This window comes from Xyrauchen texanus, chromosome 8 (genome assembly GCF_025860055.1).
Source record: "Xyrauchen texanus isolate HMW12.3.18 chromosome 8, RBS_HiC_50CHRs, whole genome shotgun sequence".
Taxonomy (NCBI): Eukaryota; Metazoa; Chordata; class Actinopteri; order Cypriniformes; family Catostomidae; genus Xyrauchen; species Xyrauchen texanus.
Genome location: NC_068283.1, coordinates 24,992,892 through 25,017,261, shown reverse-complemented (window position 1 = coordinate 25,017,261; position 24,370 = coordinate 24,992,892). Strand labels below are relative to the sequence as shown.

Below are 24,370 nucleotides of genomic sequence, written 5' to 3'. Positions count from 1 at the left end.
TTTACAGCTCAAATAATACAAAAGTTTTAACATAAGAATGAATGTAATTGCTTTTATAAAATAATAAGCTTCACATTTCTCCATTGAAACCCTCCAAACATTGTCATCATTCACTTCCATTGTAAGTGCCTCACTAACTTGATTTCACTCACTCGATTTTTGATATCTTAGACAAATTATTTTTGTGGGAATCAACATTATGCCACAAATGCTGTCGATTGAGCTTAACTTGAATCAAACCCGGAATATTCAGGCGTATTTAGGCACAGAAGTAACTGTAAGTTGAAAAGACTGTGATATGATTTCAGCCATTGTTACTAAATGGGCTGATTTTACTGATGTTGAAAATGGATTGGTGCTTTGTAAAATGTTGGTTATGGACATACCACTAAGGAAGTATTAAAAGCCCCCCTCTCTCTCTTGCTCTCATTTTCTGTTCCTCTTTCTCTTTATCTCTGATATGAGGCGGAAGCTCAGTTTGTAGAGAGAAAGATGCACACCACCTTCACAAAATCAGTCAAATAAATCACAAAGGAAATAGAAACAACAACATAGAACTCACTGGATGCATTGCAATATGTGGAAATGCACTGGTGTTGAGGTAAGGTTAAGCTGTTGTTTAATCATATATATCCTCAATATTTAAAAGACAACAATGAAAGAAAGCAGTGGAATTCGAATGCTGCACTAGTAGCCTACTGAAAATGAGAAGAGGGCGTTAGAAGCAAGCATTTCTGTTGAGCTTATAATTATCAATTGCTATTTTGAGTTCACAACATTGTGCTTATATGGAAAAAGTGTCGGTAAACTCTCAACAGATATGAAAAGACGCCATATATCTTTGACACAGTTTCTGCACCTTCTTTCTGAGTGTTGATTCTGCGATAAGCGAATGCGTTTATGGGTCATGGACTGGATACAACGGACCCTCACAGAAGTACTTCGGAAACACAGGGTGATGTAATGTGAAGAAACACGATATCCTTGAAATGAAACAAGTACTCTGTTTCTAAACATAATACCCAGTGTGCAGAGGAAATATGAGAGTGTTCCAGCTAGTCGGCGCAGGTAAACAATATGGCAAAATCTCTTTTAAATACTACAAATAGAGTGTAGCGCGAATAAATTGCGCCATTTTTGTGAGTTTGTACTAGTATTTTCTAAACCACTCTAAATGGGCAGCAGTTCAGATGGTACAGTGAGGACAGGAAATGCCGATACCAGTGTCGATAAACGTTCATTCATTCCGCCTGTCCAATCATGCTGATGGTGACTCAAAACGTGTTCGTTGTCGGTCACGCTCTCTCCGCAAGTCTGGTTTTAGTCATACATAGATAGTTAGCACCGTATCTGAAAGGATACACAGCGGATAACCAAATATGGCCAAACACAATAGTTTTCAAACTGTGAGGCGAGCATGTCAGGGGAGCGCGGTGATTGATATTGATTTCACCAAGTAATATCAAAAGAAACTTAAATACAATAATGTATCGTGAAGATAAATGGCGTCAAATGCTGTTAATGTCGAGAGCACAACATGCAGATCATGGAAGAGCGCATCCTTATAGGGTGGATCAGGGTAATGTGGGACACTTTTTGCAATTCTGACTTGTCAAAACAATATATCAACACCTTATATCATTATGAAATACCCAAGATGTTCCCTTATTAAATCAGAAGACAATTTTCAGCTATTGTACTCAAAGGGAAAACACGTGTGCTCCAAATACTCGCAACACAACAAAATACAGAAACGCGCTGCAAAATTTCACAACACAACCAAATATAGAAACGGGCTGCAAGTACAGACCACAACGGAAATGTTTCCGGGGGAACCAAATAAGTGACAAACCCGGCTGGGACGTGCTTATTACACGTGAGCATCCCTATGCCCTACTCCCTTCGAAGGGTTAGACGGCAGAGCTCTTCAAGTGGGACTTTGGAGTGAGCATGGCACTAGTGTGCCATTTATGTAGCCGTTTGGAACGCACTTGATGAAGGGAGCAATGAAAGACAACTTCCAACCTAATTATTTTCATCTGGGATGTTCCCATGACAACGCAGCATGTTGTCCATCAGCTGAAAAGCTGTTCTGAGGACAGAAATGTAATGCTGTTAACATAACGGTTACAAATAAATTTATTTTTACTTTACAAAAAAACTGTTAAAATATGCTTTTTATATATCCGTTATATATCTGTGTGTCCGTGTCTCAACTTTAAAACATTGGACCCTACATTACCTACACCTTCTTATGTTATGAAACTTTTCTTTATGAAAATTTAAACATAACATGAAACAATTTGTATAATGTAACTCAGAGCCATGGAGAGAATGGCTCTGGTGTAACTGATGTAAAGATTAATATCTTTCCTTCATGTTCTTCTTCTCTATCTTTTTTATTTATTTTAGTTTTCAGCACATTGTTCTTTTCTCATTTCTGATGACATTGAACATATTGTTAATACATTTTGTATATTGTATACAAGTTGTATGTCATAAAAAATGAATCTCTGTATGTTTTGCGGAAAAAAAAGTTAAAATAAATAAAATAAAATAAAATAAAGTAGAATTTTGAGCTGTAAGCAAAGAGTAGAAGAACTATAAAAAAGTATAATATTACAATATAATATTATAATATTATTTCTATATACAATATATTACAAAATTATTTTAATATAGTTTATTTATAAAAAAAAAAAAAATATAGGCTTTCACTTCTTGTCAATATCAGTTCTTTGCTGTAAGCACGTCCCAGCCGGGTTCGTCACTTATTTGGTTCCCCCCGGAAACATTTCTGTTGTGGTCTGTGTTACTTGCAGCGCGTTTCTGTATTTGGTTGTGTTGTGAACTTTTGCAGCGCGTTTCTGTATTTGGTTGTGTTGTGAACTTTTGCAGCGCGTTTCTGTATTTGGTTGTGTTGTGAGTATTTGGAGTACACGTGTGCTGTGAAACTGATGAAGATGTTTTCTTAATTTGCTGGTGTTTTTTTCTATATGCATGCTTTTTTTTCTATTTGCATGCGTCTTCTTTAGGTTGCAGCACGTTGAGCTCTCTCGGCCACCGTAGATTATAGATGGATAAGAAATTGTATTTGTTCTATGCACTGTATTTTAAAAATGCGCTATGTTATATTTGATATCAGTGTGACTTAAAGCTATTTCTTTGACTTTGCTATATCTAAATGGTGAATCATGACAAGGTTTTGAATCCTGGTCTTAAAACAAATAATATTGCTGAATTACAATCCCCAAAAATGAATAAAAATACATGTATTACATTTAACTTTAATGCAAATTTTCTCAATTGAATAACATAGTATAGACTGTCCCACATTAGTCAAAACATGCTATTCCACTTTCGAAACAACCTTTTCCAAAGTGGGACAGCAAAGATTGCTTCAAACAGGAAATACTTTTAACACATTTTCACAATATTATTGCATCATTTGATGTACAAATACATCACAAACATACTTTGAAAACAATTTAGAACATTGTTTTATTTATAACAGATGTATATCCTTAATATTCATTTTGTCTAAATCCTATGTCATTGACCGTTGAGAGGACTATAGGGGTACTTCCTGTCTGATGATTTTCCCGCCCATATTTATGACATCACTTCCGCAATGTCACGTGATTTCAATTACTTGACACCCTGCTTGGATTCAACACCAATCATGTTCACTTTAATGTTGTAAAAGAAGAGATAAATGCACTGGAGCTTAGGTGTTCCACATTAGTCAGTGTCCCACATTACCCTATCCTACCCTACCATTTGCACCAGTGCAGATCTCTCCGCTGCCATGCAGAAGTTCTTGGCTTGCTCAAAACTGAACACATGCTCTCAAATAAACTAAGCTGCACTTTAAAATATATCTGCTCTCGCTCAGGGAGGGTGTGTGCATGCTCAAACTGTGTCCTATTTTTATTTTAAATTCACTATTGTTTTGTATAGAATTGTTCTATAATAACATCTTAATAACTTTTTTAATAACATCATAAGTAACTATAATTACATTTCTGAAAAATTCAGAGTAATCCCATACTTTACTTTTTCAACTAAAAAGTAATTTAATTACTTAGTAATGCTCTATACCCCCTGCTGGATATAAAAAGGGAGAAACCATACTGGAGATTTGAGTAATCAACTAGCCTTTGGCCGGTAACCCCTTTTTTTTTTTTTTTAAATGCAGCATAATACACTGTTAAAGTTGTATTGTAAGAATGCTATTCTGATGTAAGTGACATGAGTAAAATCAATCATCAATTAGTAAACATCTGTTGCGGCTGATCTTCTTTCACCTCAGTGGAAAACTGCTGTACAAGTTTATCTAGGAGCAGAAAATCTGAAAATATGCTTAACAAAATCACACGTGTCCATTATTATGTGTTTAACATGATATTGGGTCGATGTGTTTGTGACAAGTGTTGTTTCGCATAGAGACTGACTCATGTGCTGCAACTTTATCACAGTTATAGGCTAAAAACAGTTAAGTAATCCCGTTGTCACAAGGACAAACCGGCTGGTGGGTATTGGGGTCAAGGGGGGCACGGTCTTGTCAATTTTCTCAGGGTGGGACCAAAACGTTGAAAAACCCTGGCCTAACCAAATTACATTTGTATTATAAAATTTACCAACATAAAATGCATGGGTGGCATGCATGAAATGACACTTAAAACAATGCATTTGTTAACACAAACAAATAGTACTGTAGCCTCATTAAAAAATAAAGTGATTAAATCCCACATTAATCCACATCATTTGCAGTCAGTTCCATAGGAATTTCCTCCCAGTGCCCCGTGATGAGTCAAACACTTCAGTAATTAAATAAACTTGTTTCATTTTAATAAGTATTTAGTATGGTTTAGATACAAAATAACAAAAAGCGTTATCGTTGCAAATCATAATGTATTGTTCAACGGCCAACTCTGACACTTCAATCTATAATGTGTCTTGAAAGTCATGTACTTTATCTTACAGTGCATTCCATACACTCACGAGTACTTTATTAGGAACAATTGCACAACCACTTACTCATGCGATTATCTAATTAGCCATAAAATCATGCAGATACAGGTCAGGAGCTTCAGTTCAATGTGATCTCTGTGATTTGGACCGTGGCATGATTGTTGGTGCCAGACGGGCTGGTTTGAATATTTCTGTAACTGCTGATGTTCTGGGATTTTCACACACAACAGTCTCTAGAATTTACACAGAATGGACCCAAAAACAAAAAACATCCTGTGAGCGGCAGTTCTGTGGACAGAAATACCTTGTTGATGAGAGAGATCAACAGAGAATGGCCAGACGTGCTAGGTCTCCGCAGTAAAACACTCAACAAGCCACTAAATAAGATGCGCAGATTGGCGGTCTCGAACGCCTGGATTGATCAACTGGAGTCACTACGCCACCACGAGAACCTAGAGTGCATTGAGAATTGGGCATGCCAAATTGGAGAGAAAAAGGGGAGAAAATCCAATGTGACAAAGTCTACGGTAACATTGAGGCAGACAGGCTACAACAGCAGAAGACCACATCAGGCACTTTATTAGGCCTATATTGTTCTTAATAAAGTGCTTAGTGAGTGTAGATGAACTAAGGGGATACATTGTTTCAATAGGATTCTCTCTCTTCACTTTGGTTGCTAGTCCCATGTCTTTTTTTTTTATAAAAGTTTAAAGGGATAGTTCACTGAAAAATTACAATTCTCTCATGGTTTACAAACCCTCATTCCATCCCAGATGTGTATGACTTTTTTCTTCTTCAGAACACAAGTGAAGATTTTAGAAGAATATTTCAGCTCTGTAGGTCCATAGGCAAGTGAATGGGTGCCAAAATCTTTAAGCTCCAAAAAGCACATAAAGGCATCATAAAAGTAATTCATTCGACATCAGTGGAATAATTAATGTCTTGTGAAGTGAAACAGTAGGTGTGTGTAAGAAGTAGATACACCATTAACTTGAATTTACTAAAAATGTATGAATGGTCATGACTGTGGAGTTCAAGCGCATTGGAATGTCTATTCAGTCGGATCCCTCAGCCGGTCTGAAATTGGCAGGCATAAAATGTTCACTGCAGTCCCTCAATATTCTGAGTAACAATGGGTGTATTGAGTTAGTGAGCAGCCATAGCTTTAGTCACTCAGTATCATTTGACAGGGAAAAGTCAGTCTTTCTTCATGAGATGATACCCGCAGATGAAATCCAAAAATGTTTTTCAGTAGGTTTAGGCATCCAGGATAAGCACACACAAGCACCATCTTGAAAAAGAAACAGCTACAAATCTAGAGCAAAACCAGTTCAGCTTCTAAATAACATTCCTCCTGCTCTGTTGTAAAGAACACAATGCTTTTGTATTGTACGAATATCACACGTCAGTTCTGGTGTGAATTTTCCAATGCAAGAGGCAGTGTGTATACGACCCTCGTGACTGAGCTGGGAAGAAGTGACATTTTATAGTTAAAGTTTTAACTATTGATCTGTTTCTTACACTCACCTAGCATTTTGCTTCAGAAGACATAATTTAATCCACAAGAGTCGTATGGATTACTTTTATGATGCTTTTATGTGCTTTTTGGAGCTTAAAGATTTTGCAACCCATTCACTTACATTGTATGGACCTACAGAGCTGAAATACTCCTCTAAATATCTTGATTTGTGTTCTGCAGAAGAAAGAGAGTCATAAACATCTGTGATGGCATGAGGGTGAGTAAATCATGAGAGAATTTAAATTTTTGTGTGAACTAAGCCTTTAAACCTTTTATTCATACAGTATTTAATGTGGGCTAAATGGCTTTGTCCTTGACAGGGTGTTGGGATTGTGATAGAGAGATTATGATGTTAATATTTACCTATACTCAGATTTTGTGACTAAACATATTTTAGTCATAAAGGCTTTATCTTATCTGGTCCACATAAAACAAAACAGTCTACAAATATATATGTCATCAGCATCAGTCAAAAAACATAGTCATTTTTTTTGAGGAAAAAAAAGCTTGTGTCAAACATAGTTTTCTGTCTAGACAATACATTGATACCAACATTAGCTCAGAATGAATCACACAAGTTTCATTTTTGTTTGCATGACTTTCAATTAATGTCTTGTTGTGGGCTTGTAAGTTATGAACCGAGATAACTTTTGTGCAGAGAGTGGTATGAGCGAGTAGACTCAAGCCATATTGGTGCTCGTGGTTGAGTGAGCGTTTACAAAAGACACTAATGAAAAAAGTCAAATGGAAAGAAATGATGAACACCAGTGTAATGGAGGGCAAATCGGGGAGAGAGGTGCAGGTTTCCCCAATTCTGTTTATCAGTAGGTCTGTCTGTCAATTTCTGAGGTCTGTCAAAGGCATATAGTGCAGATGGTATGATTTAAAGGTAACACTTTACAATAAGGTTCCATTTGTTAACATTATTTAATGCATTTGGTATCATGAACAAACAATAAATTAACAATATCGTTTTTTCAGCATTGATTAATCTTTGTTAATAAAAATACAATTGTTCATTGTTAGTTCATGGTATTTCAAAGTGCATTAACTAATGTCAACAAATACAACTTTTGATTTTAATAATGTATTAGTATATGTTAAATTAACAGTAACTAAGTTTAATAAATGCTGTAAAATTATTGTAAAATGTTACATTTTGTGTGTTTTTGGTCTCTAAGACAAAGTTTAAGAAATGTCAACCCCCCAAACCAGTATGAGTTAAGAAACGCTGAGCAATCTCTCACTGCCTTCTCACATCACTCTCGAGAGACTCATTGGCATTATTTCACTTGTGAACTTATGCGAATGGCAGAGTCTGAGGCACTGAAGTAGCCTTGACCATTGAATTTATTTGAATTTTAACCGTTAGGTTTGAAAGTTGGGACCTATACGGCAATAAATCGTCGACGAGGAGGAGGAGGAACCATTGATATCCTTCTCTACAAACAGATGGGCTAACGTCTTGTAATTTGGCTCTTCCTCTTTAACTGCATAAATGGTGAACTTGTATTAACGTCGTCCTGTATTGCGCTCGCAGAACTCTTGGTGAACAGCTGACTGGTGAACGCTGGCATCGCAAGTTACACTGACTTCAGTCAATAACGGGAGAGGACCTGACGGAGTACAAAGATGTCTGATGAAAAGTCGAAGTTAACCTATGTGATAACTGGAGGGTGCGGTTTTCTTGGACAGCATCTGATGCGAGTGCTGTTGGAAAAAGAAGAAAATATTAAGGAGATAAGGCTTTTTGATAAACACATTTACCCAAATCTACAACATCAGAGTACAGGTAAGAGTGAACATTTTTTTCTGTTGTTTGCACCAAAGTATACAGATTTATACAAGACTGTAGAATATTAGACTACCTTTGTGTCTCAAATCATAGTGAACTGCGCACCTAGCAAGGCATGATTTTAGTCAGCGTTCATTTGATTTTTTGTTTTTTTTCTTAAGGTTATTATTATTATTTTTTTTTTACATACTGCTTGGACTTTTCGTCACATATTTATTCTACTGGCTCTGTGATCCACCATATAAATGGGCAGTTGACAAAGAAACACGTTGTCCGAGGTAACATTATAAATATTTAAAAAACCTAGTTTAAAACACGTGCGTCACGGTTGTAGAAATGTAAAGGAAAAAGATTTAATGAATTAAAACATGTCAAGTTGTGACCTAAACAAAATGTGCCTTTTCATAAAAATTTTAAAAATATATGATGCTTAAAAAATAATTCATGGGGATCTAAATGAGTTATCTTCTTCGACTATCAACTTTTATTTTTCAAGAATTTCAGCCTTTATTGAGACTTTTTTTTTTTTAATACTAGCTATGGATTGCTACATACAATTGAGACAATTTTGACCTCAACCCCTAGAAAAAATCCAAATGACTTTGAATCTAGATATGGAAAACATCTTCAGAGGTGTTTTCAAGTAATGGTTTTGTTTGAATTAAATGTTTTATGTATTTTTGAATTGTAGATTTCAGTAGATCCAGACAAAAAGAGTGTCACGTCATTGACCCATATGCAATCATTTGTGATAAGAAGAGTGCATAGTTTTGAAAGAATCAAAGGTTCTGTTTGATAGTTACCATGACGCAAAACCAGGAAATGTATTAAGGTTAATCGTTTGCAAAACTCGAGAGGTTGTAGATTTGTATTTGAGAATTGTACAATAAATATTTGTATTTATACATTTAACTTTTCACTCACAGCAATGATGTGAATACTTGTAAAAATTCAAATTTGAAGTTGAATGTTGCAGTCTGCACTCACAATAATCAAAAACCTGTTTTTTAAATTCGAAGTTGCAGACAAATAGTCACAAATGTGTAAAATGACATTCACATAAATACAACAACAGACACAAACTTGCATTACACTTTAAATTTGTACTTTAATACACTTTCGCCGTACAACCACAAATCGGCGATAAACCTGTAGCAAAACTCACTTGTGTACTTGTAAATCCAGATGTGAGAGAGAAGGCTACTGGTGCTTGGCATGGTGGGGCCAACAAAGTTGTGACCAATTACAAGAGCTGGAACAACTGATGTCGGACCAATCAAAAGGGATCATAGTACTTACTTGATGGCTGAATCTATTCTCCCGCTGCATCTGAACTAGAGATATAGAAATGTGCATTTTCTGGTGTTTTTAGTATTCAATGATTTCCCTCATTTAATGTCTATGTGGGATTTAAATTAAAAGTGCATGTGACCACGGTAATCTCAAATAATCATGATTAAAGTCATCACAGTCAGGCAATTATATATCTTAATCTTTTCAATCAATGTGCATCAATGTGTACTTTCTTACTGCTTAATTTTAAGTCTTGATCAGCATGGATGGGCTGATAAAACTGTTTAAACACACTTTTAACTAGAACTAAGACCTAGCATGTGTGGAGGCTCACGCTATTCTCTGCAGCATCCACGTACAACTCGCCACATTCTGCATTCATCAACTTGATAAAATCGTCTCATTTGATTTGTTACATGATAAACTCTAAATCATTTAATTGTCAAGTTATTTAACTTATCCTGCCACTGCATCAACCAGCCATTGGACTTGTTTGCAAAAAACGGTGCTGATGTGGCGCAGTTGCGTGAAGTCATCACGTTTTAAGATGAACCGCTTTGAATGGTCCGGCATCAGTTGTTCCAGCTCTGTCACAACTTCGTTGGCCCTGCCCAACACCAGTAGCCTTCTCTCTTGCATCTGGGTTTACAAGTGCACAGGTGAGATTTGCTACAGGTTTATCGCAAAAGTAGTTGCAAAAGTCAATGCGGGAACATTTCAAGTTGCAGTGGCAGACCTGAGAGGTTGTAACAGCCGATTTGTTATACTGCGAAAGTGAATTAAAGTACAAAATTAAATATGTAATACAAGTTTGTGTCTGTTGTTGTATTTATGTGAATGTAATTTTACACATTTGTGACTATTTGTCTGCAACTTTGAATTTAAAACACAGGTTTTTGTTTATCGTTGCTGTGAGTGAAAAGTTAAAGTTATGAATACAAATATTTATTGTACAAGTTCTCAAAAACAAATCTATAAGCTCTCGAGTTTTGTAAACGATTTATCTTCATAAAAATATGTGTATAAAATGGCTTACTGAAAGGACATTGAAAAGACAGGAAATTTCACTGTGATGACAGCCTTGGCTTGGCTGAGCATTTGGGCTCGGCACTTGCAAGGTCAGGGCCACGTACATCAGTCATTCAATCCAATTACCTCCTCTCATCTCCCTTTTCACCACCAGGAGAAAAAATAATGAAATGAAAACATCATCATCTCCCGAACCGCTGCCTCGTCAATATTTTCTTCTGTGTTTTCCCCCATTGTGTGCAAATCAGTGCAATTAGGGGTGCGAGTTCGTCTTTCATGTTGTTTGTTGGCTTATCACGAATAAACTCTCCCGTTGCTATGTGCGTGCGTTTGTGAAAGAATGTCGAGATCGTAGTTTCACAAATGGTTGTGTTTGATACAGCTGGTCTGCAAACATTCGTGTTTATGCATTTGACTTTAGTGTATGCACTTAACTCACATTTTTGTTTCTACATCTGTCTTTGGCACACACTACTGCTCTACTGTGATTTAAACTGAACTCAAAATTGATTCTGATTCTTTTGAGAATCGATTCAGAATTGTTTGAGTATGAATTGCGATGCATCGCTGAAACAATTTTTTCCAACAGCTCTAGATTTCACCATCCCCAACTGAGAAGAATCTTTAAATGCTCTATAATTGAGCAACTCGTTGTGTTAAACAGTATGTGAGAGAGAATTATTTCAATAATACAACAATTATGTGGTTTTATTCATGAGTAGGCCTAAATTAAATTGATAAATGAACAGCATAACTTGTGCTCAGCTGGAGCACAAGTCTTTTTTGAACTATTCTGTATTTACTGTAACACCTTCCTAGATAAACAGTTTGGAAGTTAGATTTTGAAGTTGCATCTGGCTTCAATTTGCTGATCAAATGTTCTCTATTAGCTAGAGTTTGTTATATACTGCAGGATCCATTGTCCTTTGTGTATTGTTGTCCTCACAAATATCGCTGGCATTGATTATAAATTGGGGCCAATTCATTGAAATTAGTCAGTTTACTGTAATTTTAATTAACAAATAAAAGCAATCAGAAGAGGAATTGCAATCAAAAGTGAGCAGTTGCCCTTCTGATAGGACTGTAATATTGCGCATGATGTTGCGCATATTGCAGGTTGGCAAGGGTTCCAACCCGAAAGCGGATCGTCATGGCCCTGTTCAAGCTGGCAACCTGCCGGCAAATGTAGTGGGGGAAAGTTTGTCTAAGGACCTTCAATCGATGTGTATATACGGTGTGCACAGCTATTAAAGATTTTTTTTTTTTTTGCAGTATTATATCAGGGTTTACATATGATACATTCCTGATATTCAATATTTTGAACAATCATGTAATCAAAAGTATCGCCATCACAACTGCATTATGTCCCGCATAATTCTCCAGCAACTTTTAACGACCAACTGAACTTTATAATCATCTAATTTATTTTAGCTTCATAAAGCAAATTCTGAAGAAGCAGTAAATGTGATCTGAGGTAAAGATTGTTAGATTTAAAGTGTTTAAACGTTTTAAAAAGTTCAAAAGCTCATTTTTTGAAAGTGAACTGAGCTTTGGACAAATAGTTCTGATTGTTTATAGTCTTAGAAAAAAGTGCAGAACATTCTGAGAACGTCATTCAGCCGAAAAGGGTTTACAGAAAAGGGTACGGCTGATTTAAGTTTGTGTAAAGAAAAGGCATATATAGGTCTAAAAATATATATTTTGTTTTTCGTTTGGTAATTTATTTTTTTAATGTAATGCTTTATTCATATGGTAATGTATTTTTTTATTTAATGCTTTATTGGTTTGGTAATTTTTTTAATTTAATGCTTTTTTCGTTTGGTATTTTATTATATTTAATACAGAGACTTTTTTTTTCCTTTTTTTTCAAAAGTAAACCTAACAATAATTTAATAGAATTGAACTGTAAGTGTTCCCAAAAAACGTCATTTTTTATTTTTGTGCACAGAAATGATATGTTTTATGTTTTGTGGGCTAATTTCATGACTGTCATCTATTTTTTTTTTTTTGAATGGTGTGGAATAGAAACTTTAACAAATAAACGGATGGATACTGCGATTAAAATTCATCACAAACAGAGTCCATTCATTTGTTCAATGTGCACAAGATATTTGTGTTGGCAATCCTGGAAGTGTCACGTTTGCAGATTGCCGCTATATGCCGTAAAGATCAATCCATAATCACGTACAATAAATTGGCTTTCAATACTGTCGTCATGATTAACATCGGGGCTAACGATTGGGGCAAATTCTGTCATGTGACTACATTTTTGCATTAATGCCAATTTTATAGACCGTTTTTCCAAACCAGTTTTCAGAACATCTGATGTATCGACATAGTTTATGCGCTTGAGTTAAATGGAAAAATATGATGTCGACATTTGTGACATTTTAGCGATAATGTGCATTTCCATCAGCTTTATTTTGATGCACTAAAACTTTTTTTTTTGCAAAAAATCCTTGGATGGAAACGTAGTTAATGTCGTAAAAGTCTTATCTATGCATTGTACTTTTTTCAAGCCTCTTCTAAAATACTCAGCATTTTTCTGAAGATATAGAGACCAAACATGATATTGAAAGATTAAATATATATATTTATAGTTCAGATTTTGTGAACTATTGTGTTAATCAAACAACTGCAATTTACATAAACAGTTCAGTGAACAAACATGGAGATGTTTTGCAGTTGAAGTCCATTTTAGGAGTAAAGTTTGTGTGTAAAGATTTGTCTTTGTGGCTTCTTTTTTCAACATTTTCTACCACATGGGACGTAAACATTGCCTCTGGAATTTTTATGACCATCTTAGCTAGGATAGGATTTTCAGATTTTGGTGCTGGAAAATAAGTCATGAACCAATGAGAAGTCTCTTTCCGTGTGTAGGTCCAACCAGCTTATCTGATGGCTGTGCTTGACATTTGTTTATGTTGGTCCTGCCATGATCCAATCAAAATGGAGCCTCTTCTTTGCCTTGAATGTGGGGGGGGGGGCACATAAACTTGTTCGATTGTTCACCACACTCCACAAAGATGCCTGAAATGTACTCCAGCTTAACATGTGGTGGTGACAGTCTGAATGACAACAGAAAGAGTTAACCTTAGATAACTAGTTAGATAACTGTCTCTTATTAGAAGCGAACATTGACCCAATAGCGCAATGGCATGTTTATGTATCTCTAAAGTTCCTCAAACATTCAAAACCAGTTTAATGTTTATGTGTTGACATCTTTACTGCTATGTTGCAACCCTCGTGTTTCACTCACAATAATAGCTGTTTTCTTTTAGGGCAGTTAAATAGACAGTAATGTTTTTAATGCAGCATAGTTTTTTGCGGAGAACAATACATTTAGTAAAAACCACCCCTTTTAGGAAAGGGGTGGTTTTTCGTTTCCACTGTGTGGATTGGGAAAGAGATACTTTATTTCCTGTGTGCATAATTGTATCATTGTTGTCATCAGGAAACATTCTGAGGTAAACAAGAGATTAGAGGATGCTGGAACAGTTGGTTTTTACAGCGTCTGTCACAAACACATCCAGACACTTTGTTGTTCTCTACTTGGCCCTCACGAATGTCTGCTAAAAATAAAATGGAAGCTTGTGAGAGGATCTTGGAATCCTGGTTCCAGTACCATGGAAATCTTAAAAGTTATAGCTTTCCGACCATTAACTGATGGAAATAGATTTTAAAAGCACACGTCTTCTCTGGAACAGACACATTGTGACCAGTTCCCAGGAAAATATCTTTCAGGCACATATTGAATTTCCAGCATGCCTGGTTAATTTTTTAAATGATACTCCCTCTCTGTTCATTAATACTACTTTTTTCTCTAACATACTTATTGCATTATTTTTATTATTAAATACACTGATAGTCACATGAGTCCTTAGCTGCCTGTCATATTGAAAGAAATGTTTTACAAATTTGATTAAATTGTATTATATAACTATGGCAATTTTTTAGCCTAACCTACGGCGCCGTTCAGACGGAACATGTTTTTGTGATCTGCGCTCCTTTTCCATTGTTTTTTAAATTGTAAATTTGCAACGCTTTGCACCAGGTCTCACTGTTTCAGTGTTTTTGCACTGTCATAAGTGTGTCACTGTGTCATAGAACAGCTGTGTCCAAATTCATGTGTGAGCATGTATTACATCTATTAAATAATTTTCTTTTGCAAAGAAGTTGTTAAAGAGCCATTAAATTAAGTATGTTTTTTAGCTATTCATTTGACTAGTATGAATACATTCACGGTCGGGGTTGCACGACTACTGATTTTTAATAGTCAACTAGTCGAGCACATTAGTCGAGTCAAGTTCGATTAGCAGTGATGTTATTCCACATATATGCATAATAATTATATGCATTTACAAAAATATTAACTTATCTATAGGTCAGCAGGCATTAGATAACCAGCTAGTCTATGTCTGGGGTCCTATAGGTTGTCATGGATATGTGTGCTGTAGTTTGACACCTGAGGAAAATAATGACAGATAGTCTGGGCATTGTTTTGTAAGTGAATGTATCCAACTTAAAGTGCTTTTCTAACTGTCACCGACTTATGTTCTTGAAGGAGCAAACAGCATTTAGGTCAGCATAACACTAGTATTTTGGTTATATTTGAAGGCCAATTTGCATATATTGCAGGTTACCGTTGCATTTGTGTCCTCTTTTTATCAATGTAGCCTATGAAATACTCTCAACATTATTAGTGTTGATGCAATGCTTGTGCAATACAGATGTGGAGAATGTATAAGATTGTTGTTGATTGTTATGTTGATGCCTGCGTTGTTGAGCAGAGTTACAAACACTAGTTCTGAAGTGCATTCTGCTTGGATGTCTTTTAATGTGAGTCTCACAGAACATCACGTTTTGGTGCAGAGCCACTGGGCTTCACACCCGCTTTATTTCCTACAGATGCATTTTATAAATCATGTGGTGAGCGACTAGTCGACTTCCTGCTGACGTTGTCAACTACGCTAGTAGTAGTCGACAAGTCGATTAGTCTGTGCAACTCCTAAGTCCCAGACATAATTCATATGGGAATGTGGGCATGTTCCTCTGACCCGAATATATGACGTATGATAAAACAGCCATGAAAATAATCTACTCTGATTTTGTTCACAAGGAACAGGTTTCTTGTTATGTATAGCATTTACAGTTGAAAAGAGCCACCTGGGTTCTCCACCATTTGTTTTTAATTCAGAGTTTTGAATGTGACGTCTTCTCGGCTCCCATGGCATTATGAATACTGTGTCCAGTGGATGCGCACTTCAGAATTTCGGTGGATGTAGTTACCTATGCCTGCACATAGTGTTCCAAAGATGGCCACCGAGTGGACTGACTCCGAATCCTCAGGATTCATAAAACAGTGGGCAAGAAATGTATACAGTAGGTCATCTGGGTATTTCTCACCTACTGTTTTGTGAATCCTGAGGATTCTGACCTTTTTTCGCAAGTCAGTCCACTTTATAGCCATCTTTTTGCTACTGGCAGACTGGGCAGCTGTTTTTCTTTGTAAACAAGCGGCATACAAGTGCAGCTCTTATCTACTTAAATGGGGAAAGACCGAAACAGTTCTTCAAACAGTTGGTGAAGCTTACGATCAAAGAGCATATTTCAAATCGGCAGTAAAATCTGACAAAACTGTGCTTCTGATTCGGATGCTCTACTCAACTGAGATGCTGCTTTTGTCATACTATATATTAGGAAAGCATGCATGTTTGGACCCAGCAAGCATCAACTTTAAAAAGCGTGTCTCGAGACACTTGTGTTCTGTTATATTTGTTGCGCTGCATCTGAACAGCCCCTTAAAGTAAAATTGTCATAAAGCTAACTCCATGAACATAATCTCTCAGGATTATATTCTTATTTTTTCAATTAAAATGAAGAGTTTTTACTCAGTTTCATAATAAGAAATACCTTATACTACGAATAATCTTATATGCATAAGATACAGTAAGAATTATAGAATGTCTATAAATGTTGCCTGAATATCAGAACTAAAATAATCTTCTTTGGCACTGTGCATCTTATCTCTCTTTATTTCTCAGAGCATGTGAAGGTTGTGTTGACACAGGGAGATATAACGGATTACAGGAGCGTACAGTACGCATTTAAGGGAGCAGACCTGATCATCCACACAGCTAGTTTGGTTGATGTGTGGTACAGAGTCCCTGAAAAGACCATCTATGCAGTCAATGTCCAAGGTAAGTGTTAAAAAAAAAGAAAAAAGTTATGGGTATTCATAATGTCAAATTGTTGCAGTCTGAAAGGATTTAAATTTGAAGTGTTAAAATGTTTTGATAATAAATTACTTACTTATTCCAGCATATGTCAGACACGGCAACAAGGGGCATTATTTTGGGGAAGGACAATTTGATTCTTCGACCAATGGACAATGGGAGGAGTATTCAGGAGACCTTTTTAAAAATAAAATATTCAATTATTTTTACAATGAATTTCTGTGCATATTTGAGCTTTAAGAGATGGCTAAAGAAAATTATTTAAGAAATAAAACAATAAATAAATAAAAACAGATAGACTGGAAAATAATACAATTAAAACCAATAAATGAAAGAATTAAACATCTCAAGAATGCTGCCTGTCTCAAAAATATGTCTCACTCTCCACTATTTTTGGAGTAAATGTTAGAAGGTATTTGGTAGCTTGCGGTTTCTCCCACAGTTTTCCTTTTGGTGACATTTACAGTAAACATAAAGCTTTACTGAAAGTTTGGTCCGGAAATGCATCATTTACTCTAACACAAGGCGGTACTTCTTTTGATTGTTGTTTGTGTGGACTTCTTGTTTAATGGAGAGAGTGTAATATAGAACTTGTGCTTAGTATGTGCATTTTAGCATCAGTTCATTGCTATTTTCAAATAGCCTCCTGCTAGCATGTGCACAGCATGTGCACATCATGTGGCTTTATGAGAAATAGCGTGGGAAGGTTTGAATGCAATGACTCACATCTTTGTAAGATAATTAATGGGACTTTACTCTAAGTTTAAAATATGTCTGACATTTTATATGTATTTAGCATAACCTGCAACACAGATGGAAAGAAAGTTATAATTTGATCTGTCCTGTTTTACGATCTTTCTCGTCCCTTTCATGGTTTTGCACTTATTCATCAGCCATTTTCAACTCTCAAATATTTGTGACACACCAATTTTGTTTTACTGGTTAGGTGTTCTTAATAGATATTTTGGCCATAGATATAGATAGTCCATTGTGCTGATATAGATAAAAACACACAGATAACACATATGAAAACAAGAATGTACTGTCCTGTTGGAATTTTCTTTCAGTTTGGATCCTGTCCAATCATATCATATCATATCATATCATATCATGATTCCCATGCTCTCATATCTGCATTGTTTTATTTTCCCAGAATGTGCTTTTTAGAATGCCACTGAATGGGTCTGGTTAGTTAAAAGTCAGACACACATTTGTTTTTCCGCTAATCACTTGATTATATACTCCAGAAAACATCTGCTGATTAGATTCTCATTCAGATTATCTGGTACTTCTGGCAACATTACTTGGAATCTCTCAGGCAGTCCAGTTGCATTCTGTCCTTAATAATGCTCATTGATGTTCAGTTTAATTTACACAAATAGCCTAATTTTAGCTGTTTAAAGGTGCAGTTTACTATATACAACAGTAACAAATCTTTGTGTTAGCAGCAGGAGCAGTTTTCAAATAAATAAAACTGTTTTTCATTCCAAGTATATGTTAACACCTCAGAAAATATTCATGAAGTAGACACCACAATACAATTTAACTACAATTTATAGTTTAATTGAAGATTTCCTAATTGGATTTCCCTATGTAAGGGTTTGTAATTTATGTTAATGCTGTTTAGTTAACTGAAGGAAACTAACTTGGTACATTACATCTTGTTCTTTCTCAATGTTGTTCTCCAACAGGAACGGAGAATGTAATAAATGCCTGTGTGGAAAATGGTATTCAGTATCTGATCTATACTAGCTCCATGGAGGTGGTTGGTCCGAATGTAAAAGGAGATACATTTATCAGGTATTTATGTAATATTTATGTACAATATTTTTCTTTTTTCTTTATGTAAAGAGTCTCAGCATAGTGATGTGTGTTCATATAACAGATAAAATATCTTTCAAATATTTACTAAATTTAAAGACTTAAAAGAATTTAACGAATGCAAATTTAACTGAGAGAATGTGTAGGAGACCTTATTGGAAATAAGGGCTTGCAGATGCTGAATGCATTCCAGAATGACTTGACAGAATTGCAACATTCCATTCACATCTGGAAATGTCATACTGAAAGATTACAGGCCACAGACATGATGGACTCAACCTGTGAAAGCTCATTGTACTATCTGAAAGCTAGATATAGCTGGTATAATTCTCTGTCACTGCCCTTTTCCAACTTGTCACTTTCATGCCATAAAGTCTGTGGAAATAATGTTAAAATCAATGGAGATGAGGATTATGTGTTTAAAATACAAAATATAAGTAACTGTACTCCACTACAGTTTTAATTTAAATAACTGGTAATTAGAATAAAGTTACAGTCAAAATGTATCTTGATTACTGAAGAGATTACTTCACATTCTATTGTCATTTGTTTCATTTAATATTTAGACCTTTCAGATGGAAAACATTTATACATATAAATGATGTGATCCAAAGTGTATTTGAACAGCGGTGAAACACTTTCTTATAATGCGTTACATTCATACGAGCAGACAGAGAAGTACGTTTGGAGCAGAAGAAATAGAAATAAACCTTGTGTAAATTGTCAGCTTTACGCTCAGCTAAAATACTATTTCTAGACATTTTACATGCACATGTTACCAGACACAATCATATATTTTTTATCAAGACCATTCACCATCATTATTTCTTTTTTCGAGTAAGAGCTTTGATAGTAGGGCAAAAATCATATTCTTAATAATAATGTTTGGATTCTTTTCCTGTAAAAATATCTGAAATTCCTTAAAACAAGATCAACTTGATTTATCTTGTTTTAGAAACAACACTGCATAAGATATTTAGGGTTTTCAGAGAATGTATTTTTAACATGTCTGTGGTGTTCTGTGGAAGCAAATTCCATGTAGGTCTTCTAATCAGACATTCTAAAATAAATATTTGTCATGCAATCTTTTACTTAATGATTTGTTTGATGACTTTTACATCATCACATTTGAATCTGCAAGAAAGTCTTTTAACCAAAGCCCTGCCCATAACTGTAATTACAAACATACACAGATGCACAGAGCAAAACCTTGAAACTGTTCAATTACCGCCATGTTCTACAAACATTAACCTTTACCCTGGAGAGTGACTCACATACCCACACACACACCCACACACACACTTTCAGTTTTTACATCTTTTCTACCTCCTACAGGCTAGAAAAATCTAAGTCTTATATAGCTTTGAAATATGCTAAAAAAAACATACACACATGAAGTTCCTTGATTACAGGAATTTGTTCATTTAGAAGCAACAAGATTGTATTTCATCCTCCCCTGCTGTCACTATAGCACTCTCAACTTTCTTTTTATCAAGTGCCTGTGGTGATTTCAAGTTCATGAAAATATATATTTTTTTATTGCTGGACATTATCTGTGCTGCATTAGCAACAAACTTTAAAAATGTACAAAAAAGCAAAATCTGAGTTGAATTTTAAAGATTCTGTTGTTGTATGTAATTTTATTTTATTTCTTAGAGGGGATGAAGATACTCCATATAATGTATTCCATGAGATGGCTTACCCTAAAACCAAAGCTGCAGCTGAAAAAATGGTGCTGGAAGCCAATGGCACAAAGGTACTACAAAATCTCTCTTTCACAATCTGGATTCAGTGACAATGACATAAAAATACAGATTTAGAGATTTCACAATATTGTTGATCCCAACTTTTCTATTTTAGCATGTTCAATAATTTAGAAAACTCACAATCACCATCCACAAGCATACAGATCCTGTTGAAAATGTGGAAACAGATTTTTCTGTATTTTAAGGCATTTTTAAAGCATCAATTTGTAGATCTTTCATCTACATATTGGTTAGATAGGTCATTAAATTACAAAACTCACATTTTATTTTGCGCTCATACTAAGTCCAGAAGATACATGATACATTTACCTCTTTTAGTTTAGCTTAAAGGAATAGTCCGGTTTAAATACAGCATTTGTGGCATAATGATGACTACCACAAAAACAAAAAGGAGGTTGCAGTGAGTCACTTGCAATGGAAGTGAATGTGGCAAATTTTTGGAGAGTTTAAAGGCAGAAATGTGAAGCTTAACATTTTATAAAATGACTTAAATTAAGTTTTCTGTTAAAACTCATGTATTATTTGAGCTGAAAGTTGTTTAAATCATCATTTTACAGTTATTTTAGAGTTCGTTGACATTACATCGTCATGGTAACGAAGTTGTAAAATTGGCTTTAACTACACAAAATGTTATTGTAAGTGGTTTTATCACTCTAAAATCACATTTAAAAGTATATTGTTGTCTTGTGAAAGTGTATTTTATTTTATTTTTTAAGAAAAGGGGCAAATAAATATACAATTTTGATGCCACAAATGCTGTCGATTGAGCTTAACTTGTATTCTGCCCTGCAAAAGCAAAAGACCTTAACTCTGAGTGTGAAACTGAGAAAAATGACTTTAAAGTTTCTGTTTTGTCCAGACAAAAGTATTATAGGTAGGACTCCTATAATTTCACAACTAGTTGCTATACAGAAGAAATGTTTGTATGCAAAAAATCTTGAGCTCAAAATTGACCTTTGACCCTTGTTTGGCAGTTACTGTACTCTGCCTTTGTATCATGTGCCAAAAATCAGGAGTCATGCAAAGGCAAAAGGTCAGTAACTGACATATAATCAATATTTACTTGCTGTTCACCATACTTACATCCATTATAAGAACACCTAACCAAGGTCTAGTCATCATGGTATTTGTTTTAAATTATATAGAAGACCTTTGGTTGTTCCTATTTAGTGCTATAATGATCAGGATAGTGCGGCAACACTAACACAGTTAAACAGTATAACAGATAAGTTACTTTGCAGTGCAGTATGTACAGTATGAATAAATACAATACATATTTTCACAATAAAGATAATTTAATTATAATTGAATACAAAGGTATATGTATTTAAATGCAAGATTTAGAGTAATAATTAATTAAACATTGGACCAATACATTAGAGATTAGAGACTGCTCATTCCAAGTTTTTTACTGCGCCCAAATAAAATCTTACTGAAAGCTAATTTTTTGAGATATCAACCTAAAATTTGGAACACAACTTGTCCATAGGTATATATGACAAAGCATTCTTGAAATACAACCATTTAAGTTTGGATAGTGATTTTCATGTCTATGCGAAAAAAGGGGGAGGGGTGACAGTTAAAGGGTTAAGGGCCACCAAACAGCTCAAGATGGTCAGTCAACAACTGTTACGGCATTCTGCTGTGGTTTCTCGTATGGTTTTGGATGTTACGGTTGTCATAGCCCTTTAATTTCTCGTTAAAACAATCAAATTGACTCACGATATTTATTCACATGATAAAGGAGGTCTTGAATACCCCAAAAATGACATTAACTCATTTTTGACCAAACATGATGTTACGGCGTTTTGCCTTTGTAGGGCAGTATTGAACCTGTAATATTCCTTAAAAGCATCAATTCCCATCTTTCATTCACATATTGGTTAGTAAGATCATTAAATTATTATTCTAAACTCACATTTTATTTTGCACGCATACTAAGTCCAGAAGATGCAAGATGCATTTACCTTTTTTACTTTGGCATAAGCTGGATCATATAATAAGCTACTCCATAAATTACATTGAGTGACAATTCATCAAGAGTCATGTCAGAATAGGACACAACAAAAACATGTAATGGCAGTTTTAATGAACTGAAACTTCTTTACTCCCTGAAAGTTTGATGGAATTCATTTAAACTTGTTTTTTGCTTACATTGAACTAGTTCCTGTTTTCCAGATTTTGCACAATACTGCACCCTCCCAAACTCAAGGGAAACAAACTTCACATTTCATTGATTAATGCTGGAATTCTAAAATCCTTTCTCCTAGTCACGCCTTTGCTTGGAGTTTCAGAGTGCCATGCATTCACTGGTCTCTCTTAACACCACTGTAAATCTTTACTATACAACAAGCTCTATACAACTATACACAAGCATCTAAATCTGTAATGCTGTTAATAGGTCTTCTGCACCTTGGTGGCTTGTATTCTTATGTAAGGATAATCTATTTGCTTTTCTGCTGCAATAAATTAGTATTTTCTCTCTCTCGTTTTGTCCTACTTACTATATTTAGGTAAGGGGAGCAGCTACTCTCTACACATGTTCTCTGCGACCAACAGGTATCTATGGGGAACAGCATCAGCTCATGAAGGACTTCTACAAAAATGGGGTCCGTACAGGTGGTCGGGTTATCAGAGGAGTTCCACGGGATACAGAGCATGGACGGGTCTATGCAGGTCAGCCGTCAGATACTTTGTGCTGATTAAATGTGATCTCATTAAATAAAAAATAAATACAAATTCAGCACAAAAATATATAATGTTTTGGTAATGTTTCTATGTTTACTTAATGGCTTTAAAGTTGTTATAGTTGCTACATTGTTATTCCTATTTTTAGATTTTAGGTGGAATTAATTAAGACTCCACATGCCCCACCCTGTAATCTTTTAAATAACACTGATGTGTTTTTGTGCATGCAGGTAATGTGGCTTGGATGCACTTGCTGGCAGCACGTGCTCTGCGAGAGCATCCTGAAAGGCTGGGTGGGGAATTTTATTTTTGCTACGATGACTCGCCATACAAAAGCTACGAAGACTTCAACATGCAATTTCTGTCGGCCTTCAAATTTCGAGCATTACAGGTGCCGTTGTGGGTGCTATGGTTTATAGCATGGATGAACGACCTGCTGCGCTGGCTCCTTAAGCCATTTTACAACTACACACCACTGCTCAATGGATACACACTCGCAGTGGCCTGCACGTCCTTCACTGTGAACACAGACAAGGCTTTTCGACACTTTCAATACCAACCACTCTACAGCTGGGAGCAATGCCTGGCACGCACACAGAGCTGGGTGAACACGTTTCCTTTAGAAACCAGCACAAAGAACACTTAACAGCTTCTTGATGTATAATTAACATACCTGTGGTCAAATTGTGCCACATGAGATTTTTTTTTGTCAAGCAATAGGTTTCTCTTATTCATGGCTTCTTGTATTATGCCACCCTATTCAGACAAGTATACACTGTTTGAGTCTAAAATACTATAGCAATGCACACAATATGTGCTTTATGTAAACAATTAAAACTGGTTCAGCTAAATAGAACATAGAATTACTGCTGTCATGATCTATTGTGCAGATAAATAATAAATTAAATGTATTTGATTAAATTATTCAGGGAATGGTAGCAGTTGGAGGGATATGCTTTACATCACACACAGCATTTTTATGTTCTTCTGTGTGCAACTTCAAAATGTATGACTCAAGCGATCTTGACGGAAATATATCAATACAGAAATGTGTCATATTCTTTTGTCTGATGGCTGCAGTTGTAGCAGAATGTACTTTATCAATGTTATACAACAATGTATACAAACCACCATATTTACTTGTTTATTTATAATATAAACCTTAATAGTTTTGCCTTTTATTTTATTTAATTGTTTGAATAAAACACTTCTGTAAAAAAGAATTGAAAAGCAAAATAAAAAATTAACT

General features: G+C 35.3%; 1 protein-coding gene across 3 annotated transcripts; it reads left to right on the top strand.

Moving 5' to 3' along the window:
- The first annotated feature begins 475 nt into the window (after positions 1-475).
- On the top strand, positions 476-24,370 carry hsd3b7 (hydroxy-delta-5-steroid dehydrogenase, 3 beta- and steroid delta-isomerase). Of its 3 annotated transcripts, none has more exons than XM_052132236.1 (7): positions 476-601; positions 8,034-8,285; positions 16,655-16,810; positions 18,538-18,646; positions 20,324-20,423; positions 22,947-23,109; positions 23,352-24,370. In XM_052132236.1, exons 2-7 carry the CDS (start codon positions 8,126-8,128, stop codon positions 23,765-23,767), a joined length of 1,104 nt encoding a protein of 367 aa, XP_051988196.1. In that variant the 5' UTR covers positions 476-601; positions 8,034-8,125; the 3' UTR covers positions 23,768-24,370. The 3 variants fall into 3 exon arrangements, with proteins under 3 accessions (XP_051988196.1, XP_051988195.1, XP_051988194.1); XM_052132235.1 differs by lacking the exon at positions 476-601 and adding an exon at positions 952-1,068; XM_052132234.1 differs by lacking the exon at positions 476-601 and having other exon boundaries at positions 7,780-8,285.

Coding starts and splice junctions, on each gene's coding strand:
- hsd3b7 (XM_052132236.1), top strand. CDS start 8,126: ATGTCTGATGAAAAGTCGAAGTTAACCTATGTGATAACTGGAGGGTGC. Junction 8,286..16,654: donor TCTACAACATCAGAGTACAG/GTAAGAGTGAAC, acceptor TTTATTTCTCAG/AGCATGTGAAGGTTGTGTTG. Junction 16,811..18,537: donor CTATGCAGTCAATGTCCAAG/GTAAGTGTTAAA, acceptor GTTCTCCAACAG/GAACGGAGAATGTAATAAAT.